This window comes from Periplaneta americana, chromosome 3 (assembly GCF_040183065.1).
Source record: "Periplaneta americana isolate PAMFEO1 chromosome 3, P.americana_PAMFEO1_priV1, whole genome shotgun sequence".
In the NCBI taxonomy this organism is placed as follows: Eukaryota; Metazoa; Arthropoda; class Insecta; order Blattodea; family Blattidae; genus Periplaneta; species Periplaneta americana.
In genome coordinates, this window is record NC_091119.1 from 45,693,899 (window position 1) to 45,709,715 (window position 15,817).

Consider the following 15,817-nt stretch of genomic DNA (forward strand, 5'->3'; position numbering starts at 1 on the left):
TAAGTGTCCCACCCCCTTAACTTGTGCAGTGCTCTCCCCACCCCTCAACTTGTACAGTGCTCTAACAGACAAACCACGCATACACAAACGAATGCTTTTGGGAGCTTTACAGAGATGTAAAAATGGGCCTGTATACAAATTTTGGATAGGAAATTCCTGTTCGAGTCGAAACCCTTCCCTTGTAAGTATTACTAGTCTGACGAGGGATAAACGGAAGAAACTTGAATTCAGTGGCTCAGCCTCTTCATTAGTGCACAAAATCTAAATTTCTGACCTGTCAAACTGAGAACTGCATTTTCTGGGGGTCCATGTCGCGGCTGTGTCACCTCCACCCACCTCCTGCATTAAGAGTATCGGCATGGCATCGTGACATTGTTCTACTTTAATTGAATTGTCCACTGGATCTAATGCAGATATATTCCAAGTGCGCTGATGACGGATAAACCTCGCCATTTGGGGATAGAGTCGGAAGAGCAGTACAATCTGGCGAATGAGAATCAGTTTTTAAAACATTGGTGATAAATTGAAGACTGACTTGCTGTTTTGATTGTTAGCACGCAAGCAATTGGACGTCAGTGCAGTAGGGACAAGTGACACACACCTGGCTGGCTTGATGCTGCGTCTTGTCTGTCTGTTACATCTTGCAACTCCACAACCCTTTACTTAAATGTTGGAAGGCTCTTGCGATCAGTCAAGTATTTTGTCTCACAGTTCTTTTGCAACGAGCCACACTTGTCAAAGTTAATAAAATTGTTCTAGACTCAGGAGTTGGTTACATGTCTGTCCACATCTTCTAGTGTTTTAACATGTGTCCTCACTCTATTTTTATTATATTTGTATGTTTGCTACATTGTTATTTTACATGTATGTAATTATACCCTTTCCTCTGTTGATATTCATAAATGTTTGAGGCACTCCTTTCACGCATCGAGAGCCGGAAATTTAGTAAGTTTGAGGCATGTGCATGGAGTTCCTAGAATCACGACAGTTATCCGAACGCCGACTTCAGTGCATCCTACATTAATAACCATATGTTCTTTTCTTTATGTGGTTACATCTCCTTGCACAGTGAATATTCAGACACTTGCTTGTTTACTTTAGACAGGAGCAGGATAAGGATGTGTCTTGCAACATGTTACAAATTTAATCCTTGTGCTTGGATGTATTTTCTTCTTTGGTTGATCTATAAGATATTTGATTTTTAAACCTCAAGGCGTTTGCACCAGAACCTCTCGCTCTGTGACACAGACTGGTAACCCACCGTTATGAGAAGGGCTATCCAATTCGAGTGTCTCTCCTAGACGACCAGGTACACAAGGCGAACACGTCGTAAGCATGGTATTGTCTGGCAAACGAATCTGTGCCTCTTGAGCGCTGTTGCCATTTTTCATTCACCCTGTCTCCTCCAAACTCCATTTCGAATCACACAACGCTTCCACATATTCACCATGTTGCCCACAACACTCATCCTACTTAAAATATCTGCTATATTAGCTACACTACATTGTTGAAATCTGTTGTATTAATGAAGTAAAGAAAGCGATAACATTACCGACTCATAATTATTTAGGGTGAAGCAGTATGCTTCTCGATATACTTTTTTGACTACAATACATTCTGGGCGGGAATATTTGCTGTCATCTCAGTACTACAACAACAACACACAACAGTACACATAGAACGTAAGAAATTTATAAACAATAGCGTTTGTTTTCCAGGTAATAGCAATGGTAAGAGTTACGTGAGAAAGGAAGAAGTGAAATCCATCAGAAGTTCACATTTTTTTTTCAATGGCACAGATTCATTTGCCAAACAGTATAAAGAAATGTGACCTTTGGATCAATTTCAAGACATTACATGTACATGTTTAAAGGATACACAGTGGCATGTTTATATGGGATAGAGGTTTCCTATAAAAGTTGCAGTATTATGGTCCCACAGGTTCACCACGCCAACATGGGTTCTGCAGTATGTGTAGGCTCTCCAGTCCAGAACTCGCGTTGGCATGCTCACGTTCTTTCCTTCTCTTTGTGCATGTATTCTGCATGCTGGGACTTTGCTGTTGTCATGCAGCGGCCAGATGGTCCCGCCAGCTGGTCGCTTCACAGGAACAGACTGCATGTGGGGTTTACATGATTATTGTTCTCTCTTCCTTAGTGATAGCTTTTTCCTCTTCTCTCTCTCTCTTTCTCTCTCTCTCTCGCTGAGTGGGGCAGGCTTAGACTTTATGATTCTCTTCCAGTTTGACTCTGTCATGATCAAGCAGCGCAGGTATTGGTAGCTTTGAGGGGTGTACATATCTCGAAGCTATTGTGCTTGAGCTTGTGCTATTACGGAACAGGTTGGCAGTGATTCAGAAGGGGTAGCAATATATCTCCAGGTAGATCCAGTGTTACTGTGTAGTCACCATCATGACAATACCCGCCGCACCACAAAACCCAAAAGAAACAAATCCACACTTCGAAAGTTGTCGGTTTGATTTCAATCTCCCAGACTGTTCTCAATGCTAGAGCAGTCAGCACTATCCACATCCCTTCCAGTTTGTGGCTCGTTCCTCTTTCATCATGCCGATTAACCACTGCAGTTGAAACGGCAACATTAAGCAACCTCATGATCAGGTGTATCTGAAGCTTCAGCTGTTCAAGTGCAGGAAACGAGCATTAACCATGCGCCCCAAATTCCAGACTGACATCTCATGACAAGGAACAGTATGTCACCGACGCCTTCCCCAGGTGTCAGAATGCATATAAATGCCAAATCATGATCATTCAGCTGTCGTATAATAAAAATGAGTCATTGTAATGAAATAATGATGGACCCTACTGCTGCTCATTGCGTCTTATTATATTGTCAAGAGCTGCACTAATAGTAGTAGTATTAGTGGTAGTAATAATAATAATAATAATAATAATAATAATACAATAATAAAATTATTAACGTAAATTATATTAATCGTAGTAATAATAATAATAATAATAATAATAATAATAATAATAATAATAATAATAATAATAATAATAATAATAATAATATATTTACATACAGAAATAAAATTAATGTAATTTTATTACAACTGAAACATAACTGACCTCCATCTTTGTAAATATTCTGAACAATAATTTCTACTAAATATATTTCCTTGTCTGACATATTACGTCAAATCAACAACACACAAACTCAACTAATAATTGAGAAAACTTGAGACACAATTTCAGTTTTTAATATAAATGTACACTAGAATACAGTTGCACAATTAAACACAATGTGTTGTATAAATGTAATCTGGAACGTAAATTGATTGTTTAATTATTCCATAAGAAGCAGGGAAACATTAATGATTTGTCCCACAGTGCAGTCATTGTTTTCCCAGCTGATCAGAGATGCTTGTTCACGACGGGCACCGGGTCGAGATAATACATGGCTACATCTCTCTGGTCCCGGAGGACTGCAACTGTCTATAATCTGGATCTGTGTCGTGCCTCTCGTGAACTCGCTTCTCGAGTGGAGTATTGTTGAGTTTTGTGTTTATGTCCTGTTCCAGCGACTGCCAGCCGTTCTGAGCAGGATAGGCATTATAATGGCAAGCCCGCTGGTAAGACAGGTAGCACATTCGATTCGTAGACGTGCCGTGCAGTGCTGCCAACCAAAACCAAACAAAAATGCATTGCAAAACGCATCGCATCTTGCATGTGTTGGGGACCTTCCTCTGGAAAACATATACGACTGTATATGCGCATGTTGCATCTTGTCACCTCCAAGACAAAGCCGGGCATGTTCCAAACTCTTAACATTGCGTGATCCCATTAACGGGCTGGCATACGACAATGCCACTGCATGTTATATAAATGATAGCCATTTTGGCTCTGCCAGCTGTAGTGAAATGTGTAACATGAAGAACCTACGACAAGGATAATAATCTAGAATAGTGTAGACATCTTGTTCTCCCCTATTAATGATGAAGACTTAAAATCCTTGCATGAGAAGAGACAGCAGCCAAATATCTGTGCATGGTACCACAAGTCATGAGAAAACAGAACAATCTTCCTCTTTTATGTACTAACATCTTATTGTTGTCTTCTGTACTGTCTAACAAGAGCTCATCCTTACACACCTGTATCTCGTTGTCATGGGCCCCTCTCTTCATAGGGGCTTCAAGTACTGCATGTCTGGAGCGCCAGGTCTTACTTGCAATGCGCTGTCGTGCATGTTGTCAAGACATCTGTTTGCAGTAAGCAGAATGTTTGTGTGTCCGTTGGTGCTGTCAGAACTTGTTCCAGGTGGAACTTATAAACACACACAGTCCCCTTCCAACCAATGCTAGTTACACTCCATCTCTGCCCTTAACAAGGAGCTGCGCGACCACGTAACCACACACACACACACACACATACATTAACATCACACTAGCTTGGGAGTAGCCCAGGCGAGCAACTGTACCTACTGTGGGGCTGAATGGAATAAGGGACCACCGTCAATCTCTAACTCTATACTGCAACTTTGTATGAATGCAAAATTCCGTTGCCTTTTTTCATCCAGCCCTTCATTCACTGAGAGGAACAATAACCGAATGTGTCGTGTAGTCGTTAGGGATGCTGGTCGAGGTAGAGAGAACTGGCGTAGACTTGACTTGCATGAAGACCCCAGACTTTGAGTTGGAGGTTCGCTTGTGTTGTCATGCCGCATGTGCTCGCACTCCAAGACCCACGTTGTGCTCGGCTTTCTTGAGACTTTACAGTTTATTCTTTGCCGCGACGATCCATCAAGAGTCGGTTGATGAAGAGACCGATGATCTCAGCAGCAGTCGGAGAGGCGTGCATGTTACTTTAAGAGGGTGGGAACAGAACAGACAGACACGACACTCTCAGTGGTAATGAGGTTTAGTTGTGTGTCATGGTGTATAACATGTGATAACACTGTGTATTGATTCTCAAGCCGCAGTGGACAGGTAAGGCCTGCATGCATGTATAAATGGGACTGACGCATGTAGGGCACACACCCTGCATGGGTTCAAGTCCCGTGCCCTGTAGACATATTGCAGGATATGAACATTTCTGCAGGCGGTGGCGGCTCACCTTGAGCATAATGTGAGGCGCCACCGTCCTCATAAATGAGTGTGCATGAGAAATGTTGAAAAATAATAAAGTAGAAATGTGTCTGATTGCTCCTCGTCTTGTTTCAAACAGGTGTGCCAGAGAAATATGGGATCCCACAGTGAACTTCTAACATTATTGGTATTAATTATTATATGTTCTTTTTATTTAAAATAATAATATAGAGGACATGTCAGGGTCCAGTGTGGAATGTCATTACCACTGTTTGTGGGAGCGTGCGGAATGGCGGGCCGGCGTTGTCGCAAAGGGCAAACGCTCTTCCACACTGCTCTCACAAAGAATGTCACTAGCTTAGGACAACAGTGATCACACATAGTGGGGGGGTTGTAACTGTAGCTGCTTTCGCCGCTTGTGGCTCAATCTGGAGAAGACGGAGGCTCTGCCCCACATGCCAGGGCCGCCCCTCTTCTCCATCACAGTTGCTTTGGTTGTGCTTATAGCATCTGCTTCCGCTGCCTCTACTCCGCTGCTGCTTGCTGACGGGGAGGGAGGGGCATAGCCTTAGTTAACTCTCTTGAAACAAAACATTGGGCAGTAGCGTAGCTTGTCTGCATGCCGGACTCCAGTGCACATCCTGCTACTCACGTGACGCGAGCACTGTGTGCTGGAGCGATGCACGTTGGTGTAGTCACACGAAATTGACACATGAACTAGACTCACTCACGCTCACTCGATGGCATAGTTCATATGATCAATTCGATATGTCTGTGTGTCTCTCTGCAGCCATATCGCAGGCTCTCGAGTTATCACATTGTCGTGAAATGGCTGCAGAAAAGAGTCAAACTCTTGTTGTTCTGGATGTAACTGATTCGGATGAGGGTGCGGGCCAGTGTGGGAGGCGTGCACGGTCGTGGGACGGCACGGGGTGCCACACTCGCATGTAGTCAGAAATGTCTGCAGTCGAGTTGCGGGCACTGCTCTGGCCTCTTCCTGCGCCCGTGCACGCCTCCTGCCGCCGGGCTGGGCCGCACACCACACCCGCACAGCATGTTAACTGCAAACCGGTGCAGAGTACAGGCATCCTTCTGTTTGTGTGCAGGGTGACAAAAACAAACGGGAGACCTCCGGACCCAACGAGATCGTGAGTTGCACAAACTGCGGTCCCAACCCATGTACACATGCCGCCAACAACGGATGCGCCACTGAGGTACGTACCATCTCACACGTCTTGTCTGTATAGTAGATCATTCTCGAAATCTGCAATGGTTATCGAAACAATGATAATCGAATCACTTAAATCCATTCGTGCTTTAAGTTCAACACAGTCACTTATGAAAGTAGTATCTTATAGACTATGAATGTTTGTTAGCCTGTTTTCTTCTCGTTCTAACTTGTGGTGACATACTATTTTAACAAAGAAGGAAATCTGGTATTATTAGTGGCGCTGCAATTTAATATTTTTACATCAGAATGCTGAGCCCCAGAGTAGCCAAATGAACACATGCAAAAATACATGGGACCTAAGCAGATAAGAGTAGAATAAGCAGGTAGAGTAGGCAGAGGGATGAAGTTACAGGAGAATGGAGAAAGTTACACAACACAGAACTTCACGCATTGTATTCTTCACCGAACATAATTAGGAACATTGAAATCAGATGTTTGAGATGGGCAGGTCATGTAGCATGTATGGGCTAATTCAGAAATGCATATAGAGTGTTAGTTGGGAGACCGGAGGGGAAAAAGACCTTTGAGGAGGCCGAGACGTAGATGGGAGGATAATATTAAAATGGATTTGAAGGAGGTGAGATATGATGATAGAGATTGGATTAATCTTGCACAGAATAGGGACCAATGGCGGGCTTATGTGAGGGTGGCAATGAACTGCTGGGTTCCTTAAAAGCCATTTGTAAGTAAGTTGTAAGACTAGGCAAATAGGGATTTATTACGATGTACCGACGTACATATGATATTTCGTGCAGAAATTCTGCGTCATCATATGATGAAAGATGAGTGGAATGGAGAAAAATTCTCTCCGGCACGGGATTTGAACCCGGGTTTTCAGCTCTACGTGCTGACGCTCTGTCCACTAAGCCACACCGGATTCCCAGCCCGATGTCAGCTCGAATCCTTTCAGTTTCACCTCTTGGGTTCCCTCTAGTGGTCTATCCTCATACACTGCGTCATAGATGTATGACAGTGGCACAATGTCCACACATGTGCAGAAGTGCACTCGTTATGAGTGACTATGTGGCCGGGATCTGACGGAGTAAGCGCCATCTTAAATCACTAAGTGATTATTTTTCGCATATCATTTATTATTACGATGTACCGAAGTACATTCGATCCGACATAGGGATGGGAATCTAATGTGGCTTAGTGGATAGAGCGTCAGCACGTAGAGCTGAAAACCCGGGTTCAAATCCCGGTGCCGGAGAGAATTTTTCTCCATTCCACTCATCTTTCATCATATGACGCAAATAATCACTTAGTGATTTAAGACAGCGCTTACTCAGTCGAATCCCGGCCACTTCGTCACTCATAACGAGTGCACCTCTGCACATGTGTGGACATTGTGCCACTGTCATACATCTATGACGCAGTGCATGAGGGTAGGCCACTAGAGGGAACCCAAGAGATGGAACTTAAACTGAGAGGATTCGATCTGACATCGGAATGGGAATCCAGTGTGGCTTAGCGGATAGAGCATCAGCACGTAGAGCTGAAAACCCGGGTTCAAATCCCGGTGCTGGAGAGAATTTTTCTCCGTTCCACTCATTTTTCATCATAAGTAGGAATTTGATTAGCCCAGTTCAATTTACTATCTACTGAATATGATAACAACGATGTGATAATAATAATAATAATAATAATAATAATAATAATAATAATAATAATAATAATTTATGATGTTCAAGACCATGCGACTGTTGGTCAGCAGAAATGTATTTTATTGCCCAGTAGGAAGACAATAAAATTTCAGTGTTAGTGGTAGGAAATAAGAGATGACAAGTAATAGAAATACTGAAGTTGAAGACAGATATAAACGAAGTTGTAGTTATTCCAAATCCTTGTCTCGTCTCACTGTCAACTGTGCATGTTCTTCACAGGTCCGGAAGAAAGAACCTCCACATCCAATTCGTGTGGCAAAGACCATCGATGTCATCGCCAGGATCACGTTTCCAACTGCCTATGCTGTCTTTCTCATCTTCTTTTTCATACACTACAAAGGATTCTCATAAGAATAGTGGTGAAATGAATTACAGTGTCTGTGCAGTGCTGCCAACACATTGGTTCGTAAGGCGTGCAGGGTCACTCACACATGGTCAACATAATTTATTTCTATATCTGGAGATTTTTGTGAGATAAAGAGTGTTGATGATCGGTGGTGCACCCTCATGTGATATTCTAGTCGTCACAGCAATACAAACTGGTACACAACCAAGCTTATGTGGATTTCCCATATTTAAATGTAAATTTTACCCATTACAGTGATGATGCCGGAATAAGTGGTGGTATGGTAAGTATTATTTCCCTGCCGAGAAGAAGTGAATCTCTTGAGTTCGATAGTTTTTTTTCATTTTCTTACTCGTGTCTGTATGCCGTGCCAAGATTGTAAGGTTATGCAGACTCGCGGGCTCGACACTGTGCTTACGCTGCGGTCATGGCCGCACCCCACATCACGAGATGCCAAAGCGACTTGTTCTTCTCAGGACCAACATTCATGTTCCGTAGGATGCACCTCACTGCTTGGTTTCGCGTCTGCCCGGTGCTGTAGAGAGAGAAGATGTGTGCACAGGCGATATGTATATATGAGTTTATTTGCCCCTTTTGGCATTCGGAAGCTGTTGTGCTAGTCACGTTCTTTGTTATCGTTTATTTGAGAGTATATGATTGTTATGAATGGTTCATGTTAAACAAGATATCAAGTTCTTATTTTGAAATATTTATTCCGTTGCTAACTTTTATAGTCTCGACTGTAAATCATACAGGTGTTTTAATATTTAATAATGTTTGTATCATATTAACGCAGACACACGTGTATGTGCAAATTACTTCTTTTTCACATTGTATATGTAACCAGTAGACGAGATTTCTTCCTATTGTTATCACTTTATCTCATGAGAAGGTTGTGAGGCAAACCTGTGTCAGTGGTCCGTCTGTCTGTCTGTGCGTCCATCACATTTTGAACAGGCAGAGGGTCAGCAAGTGCCAGTCCTCGTGAATTGGAGCTACCGCGGAGCACTGACGGGTGACAATGTATACCTATACTCGAAGTATTTTCACAAGATACTTCAAAGGGATTGAGCCACATTTTTATTGTATATACAGATTGAAATCACAAGGCTGTGCTAGAGCGTAAAGTGTTGTATAGATGGGGAAGGGCACACCAACCTCGCATCGGGGAGTGTACTGATGCAAATGAAAAACACCTTCACTTCTGGCGGCATTGCTATTTCTTTAAGTTCGGCTGCACAGTTGGTGCACATGCATTCCTGTGGCAGGTGGTGGGCCTCGCCCCATTGCAGTTTTGGTTGACACACGCATCGGGTCGCTATTCTAAACATTTTATGTTGCCAATCAACACCAATGTGTATGTATCCCTTTCCTCTGCCTGTGGCAGAGATGTGGTCCGTTTGCAACCGGCGTGTGGACGGAGGACTCTCTGCCAGCGTGGCGCTGCTTCACTGTGCCTTCCTCTGCTTCACAGTTGCTGTGTGTCGGAGCAAGCAACTCGACTTACTTCACATGTTGGCACCTGGGATGGATTACCTAATACTCCAATTAAATTCTCATCATTAATATTAAAGTAATTACATTTAATCAAAACATATTTGTTTTTCTAAATAATACTTGCCCTCTGCTTCTCGCTAGAGGGATCCTCTCCCCAACAAACAGTATTATGAAGTGTAGCTTGGCTCTCTCAAGTAGTGGAACCACAACTGTTTGTAGTGACATCTCTTCATCAGCAAATCCGGAATACAACGAACTTCTCCTCACAACGAAACAATGAACACTTCGGCTGAAATTCACGGACTGGACTCTGACTCCAACCCCCTTCTTTCTTGCACTTAGACTGATGACAGACTCCAAATTCGATTTTCCGCTTCTCACACATGACTATCTGTCTCAAATGTCTGAAGACAGATTTGCTGATAAAGGGATGGGTTGTGTTTTTAAATATTAGCATAAATTGTTGCAAAACTTGATGCTAAAAGAGAAATAAACATTCTAAAGCTGAGAAGCTCTGCATCGTTTATGTTTCGTGTACCTGTATAACTGTAAAGACAGAGTGACCCAGGAGCCGCTGACCTCATCTTCCCGATTCTGTCCTCGCGCTCAAGTGCACACCCTGTCACCTTGAAGCAGCCGTCTCAGACAGGATGCAAGGCCTGTACAACTTGTTTCCAGAACATTCAACGTTTCTTCTATAGTTTCACATAGTTTCACAACTGCTGCTCTGAGCAAGAACTTTTATACTGCTTGACGACCACTCAGCATTTCAAAAGTGCTTCCTATAGTTTTCTCAAATTTAAATTTCAACTTCTTGATAAGAATTAAATATCTGTGGTGCATTTACGTTATTGTGCGACCAGACATGCACACAGCTTAGAGGGAACATTGGGTACAACAAAACTCAAAACACATAGCAAACATGGCACGGAGCCCAGACGGCTGCAAGCAGTCCTCACTTTCACTGTCCCACCTGCCTTGTGCTTGGTTGAGTCCGTGGACAGTCCCTCGGATCGATGAGGGGCGGCTGCCTCCTGACCTAGCGTTTGTACTTGGATTCCGCTTGTAATTCCTCAACATGTGAACATGTCCACATTGCCTCAAGTATTATTACAATGGATGTTTCATGTGTGTTCTGTGTGTTTTTATTATCAACGCCTTCAGATAGCTTTATGGGGTAGAAGTTTAACACACATACTCTAAAACGTGCACTTTTTACTATATTTGATTGTTATGCCTCATCACAGATACAACATTAATTTAGTGTCTACAACACATTTTTAATATATAGCTTTGTATCTCATATATATATTTGCATGTTACGAACCATGACAGCACTTTTAGCAATGGTTGTGTTTGTTACCAAATGTTTTACACATATTGAAATCATTGTAAATACCAAGCTGTACATAATTTCTTGTATATTTTTCTGAACATGATTTTCAATATAAGATTACACGGTTATATCTTAGAAACTGTGTCTTGTTCAATGCTTTCCCTCAGAAAGAGTAAGGCAAAGGTTAATGTTGCCAAATATCGGGCATGGTCCATACCTGTTATTGATGCAATAAGTTTTCACTTAGATCTCGCATTCGGCTCGTGTTCAGACTTTGGACCACGCCAAGTTGTCAGATAATTGCACTTTTAGTAGCCACAAAATGTTCATCTGGGCTCGAGCACATGCTCACTCTACTCACACAGGGTTGCTATTGGATACACCATATTGTAGTAAGAATCACCAACTTTCCCTTTCCATTGTTCAACATAAGCATCCATGTGTGAAGCAGAATGGACTGGTTTATGAAAAAAAGAATCCATCACATGAAATTACTATGATTAATCGATCAATTTCTGTTGTAAGATTAATTGATCAAAAATATTTAATCGAATAATCGAGTCGCTTAAAATTAATCGGTTGTACTTGATATTAATTATTATTTTGTTAATGCAAACTCAGACTAAAAACTCCGACAACATTCGTCTCTCAGAAATTGCTTACTTCAAAGCACAATAGTACTGTTACAGCAAATCTTTACACAAACACTTCAGAAAGAGATGTGAATATGAGGACAGTGACCTGTCTACCCCTATTGAAAGTAGAAACACATGCGAAATCCTTATTAAGTTTTATGGTTTTTCAAGAAAACTTCCACCTTGTTGTCAGTTCGTTTTCCTAGCATATGAAATACATACTTTTCTGGGATTTGCCCTCTTCATCCCTTAGCCATGGCTATACTGTATGCAAGTGAGAGAGTAAAATTCTTCTAAAATTTTGTAACCCAATTACAATAGGGGCTAGTCTATTGTTTTGTTGCAGTTTCTTTACTGAGTTTGTTTGTATGTTTAGTTTGCTAAAGAAAAAAATCAGATTTCTTTGGTCTGTGAAAAGTGAAAACTCCATTATGACATATGAGAATTTGAGAGGTAAACTCAGTGAAATGTTTGGATTTAAATTGAGCGATCGTGGAGAAGTGTTTGTCAGAAAAAAAAAGTTTTTTCGTGTTTAGTGATGCAGGAAACATTGTTACTAAATGTATAGCGGCACTTAATTCGGAGCATGTGAATGCACTCACATGTTTAAAATCATGGACGAAGCAGTATTAACTAAGTGAGTCTTCATACTTTTTGTTATTTATGTTTGTCTCAAAAATTCGCGGAGAAATTGACACAATAAATTATAAGCCTCATAACACACATGTTAGTAAATAACTAAAATAGTTGTTTGTAATATATCGATACAATATATACAGATATACAACATTTAATACTTATGCTTATCACCGAACACAAGTTAAATTTAACAATAATTGTGTATTACAGTACCAAAACATTTTCAAATTGATCAAAGCTCGATTAATCAATTAAATATTTTGATCGATCAACAGCACTAAAAATATCTTACACAATAGAACAGCAAAGGACAAAGTAACATTTATATGTCAACAAATGAGAATTTCTCAATTATCACTCAATAAAATTATGTCAGTTATTTTTAAAAACTTCTTAACAGAAATTTTTGTTTCAAATATTTTCCACTCTTACATTTAGTTCTAGTCTTAAAGGGGATCACAACACAAAAATCGAAATTTAGTTGGGAGTAAATTATGATGTATTATGAAATAAAATGCTCTTCTAATCAAGTGCGAGATCAATTGGTGAAACAGGGCATGCGCTATACAAGGAAAACAAAACAGTCAGTGATGTCACAATGCTCCTTCACTCACTGCCTTGTTATGAAAGCACATTATTACGCAGGGGATTGACAGTTCGTTCACTATATGAAATGTCTTTCTATGACATAAAACCTTATCAGTTTGAGCCAGAAAAATGAGATTCTGACAATTATGATAGTGAAAGTGAATTAGATAGTGTTAATAAATAATTGATTAAATGTAGATCTTACTCGTGTTAATTATGTAAGCATGTGCGGCTTACAGCTGTTTCGGTGCTACTTGACACCATCCTCAGAGCCTTCTGTGTCTAGGCGCCATCTTAACTTCGCTGCCTGTTGTGTGGGTGCGTTCATATGATGAAGAGTTGTGTCAAATAGTGTGTGTGTTGAGAATTTGATTAGATCAATTTCAGAACACACACTATTTAACACAACTCTTCATCATATGAACGCACCCACACAACAGGCAGCGAAGTTAAGATGGCGCTGAGACACAGAAGGCTTTGAGGATGGTGTCTAGTAGCACCAAAACAGCTGTAAGCCGCACATGCTTATATAATTAACACGAGTAAGATCGCCATTTAATCAATTATTTATATTCAAGTGTTAAAAGTAGTGTACGAAAGATTCAACATAGATAGTATTATAACAACAGGCAGAGCTGGCACATAATCACAGTGCAAATGCGATCACTGCAGGGAAATGTCTACTGATAAAGAATGTGTTTGCTGCGTGGAAGTGAAAAGTATTAAAACACTTGAAACTGATACATATTCTTGTATCACATTACATCCTTCTTTCAATAAATTAATTTTGGACACAGAAATTCTACATATGACAAGGCATAATTTAGCCATAAAGACAAAAAGTAAAGCAAAACAATGTCTACTTTTATCAGAAACTCCTATCAATAAAATCTGGCGCCATTTGGCTTATAAACAATTTATAAGCTGGATAAATTCTTAGACATCTATAGGACAAGAATCGAGTTGTTATTCCATCTTGTGCCGTGAATTCTATAAGACGCGTTTTTCCAGAAACTAGTGGAAATTATGTTGGCTTCAAAAGACTCTAATTGACATAACACACATTCATAATAGTAAGTGAAATATAGTAGTGTATTAATGTGTTAATTTACATGCATATCAGTGTTGTTGCTGGAAGTGAGAGAAAGTTTCTGCTGCAAAACTGCTTCAGTTGGACATGGAATGGGGGCAATTTCTGAACACCTCATTACCAATTTCACATTGTATTTCTATACTACATTGTTGTGTTTTGTGTTCATGTGTCATTTATATTATATTTTCTTCCAGAATATTACTACTTGTTTCATACACTGCCATTATGTCCTGAACCGGGTCTTTCGTTTTCTTAATTTCATATCTGTCAATACGCAACTGTTTTGAAGATGGACTAGCAATTACTCCTATTTTTTCAGTAGGAATTACCCCTGAGTTTAGTCCGGGACCGTTAAACTTTTCATCTTTCATTAATAATTGTTCTTTTAAAAGTTCAGGCACCTCAAAATCCTTTTCATTAAAATGTGAGGAACATAACACAACACTAGATGAGGGTGTAAACTGTTTTCTCTTGCAGAACTCTGTCCAGATTTTAAACCTTTTAGGCAATGTCGATCTATCAGGAAATTTGTGGAAAGCTATACTTAGCTTCTTGTTTTCGTCCTTCTTTTTACTTGAATTGGTACAACAGTAAGCACTGCAACAAGGCATTTTAATTATAAAACTCTTATTAAATTAACATAGAATATGGTGAGAACAAGCATCCACGCAGCGCCACACAACAATGCTGACTGTATGATACAAGCTTCTATAATTATCATGCTTGGCTGGGAGAGGGAGTAGCATGTGGGAGTAATATGACGTCAACTCTTCAGCTAAATCCTTCTGTAACTTCTCAACGCAACGTAGGAAAATAAAAACAATTATATTCTGAGTCTTCTAGTATCCTGGATTTAAAACAAAATTAAATTGATTTTTGTGTTGTGATCCCCTTTAGCTGTTAGAGTTACCTCCAAGAAAAATCAATGTTGAGAGAAAGCATATTACTTTGAAGACAAATGTGACAGTAGAAGGTCTCGAAATAAGCACATTTCCCTCATCTCGTTTGCTTGGACAAATGTTCAGTTAACCATATTTCAGAACCATCTAAATTGTAACTCTTTCTCAAACGGAACTCAACTCTTGCATTAAATCATTATTTATTAGGGAACGGATTTATAATTTGATACCTATTTTGTTTGCTATATCCTAGACGTATGTTATTCAGATATCTCTACGTTTCATGTACACAGGATCCTTCTGTTAAAATTCTATAGGACCTAAAACGCCTAAATGAACCATAAACTCCTATAAATGCCTAAAAACTATGTTTGTGCCTGAAAAGCGATTTTTTAGTATTTTGCATATATTTAAAATAAAAATACTGGTACTAAGAAAGCAAAAATACCCCCAAAAACTACAAAAATACTATTTAAAATATTTTTAAAAATTCTCTTAAAACATTACCTGGCAAGTTTGTTCCATATTAGTCTTAGAAAAGGAGAGAAGAAGATTTTGACCTAATTTCCTGAAACGGAGTTCGTTTGGAATAGTACATCCTAGCAAAATAGGGGTAATAGGTTGTTCAGATTAGTTTTTGTGTCAATGCAAAATGAAACTGACCAATCAGCAATCAATCTCTTTCACTCGCAGAATTAGAGTCTTCAGCCCAGTAGCACTCATCGTCAGTACCAGTTCTCTGTACATTTTTATGCTTATTTTACGACGCTTTATCAACTGCTATGGTTATCTAGCATCTGACTGAGATGAAGGTGATAACGCCAGCGAAATGAGTCCAGGGTCCA

The 15,817-nt window shown here is 40.2% G+C and overlaps 1 protein-coding gene across 13 annotated transcripts in view; it reads left to right on the top strand.

Annotated features, from left to right (window-relative positions):
• The window catches only part of pHCl-1 (pH-sensitive chloride channel 1), a 481,286-nt gene extending 465,833 nt beyond the window's left edge, over positions 1-15,453 (top strand). For 6 of the 13 annotated variants that reach the window (XM_069820428.1, XM_069820433.1, XM_069820429.1 and 3 more), the window contains 4 exons: positions 3,542-3,592; positions 5,184-5,231; positions 6,151-6,258; positions 8,159-15,453. In XM_069820428.1, the coding sequence (XP_069676529.1) occupies positions 3,542-3,592; positions 5,184-5,231; positions 6,151-6,258; positions 8,159-8,290 (339 nt within the window). In that variant the 3' untranslated portion in view covers positions 8,291-15,453. Of the gene's footprint in view, positions 1-3,541; positions 3,602-5,183; positions 5,232-6,150; positions 6,259-8,158 lie in introns of all 13 variants that reach the window. The other 7 variants (XM_069820430.1, XM_069820438.1, XM_069820431.1 and 4 more) reach the window with 4 other exon arrangements.
• The last annotated feature ends 364 nt before the right edge of the window (positions 15,454-15,817 follow it).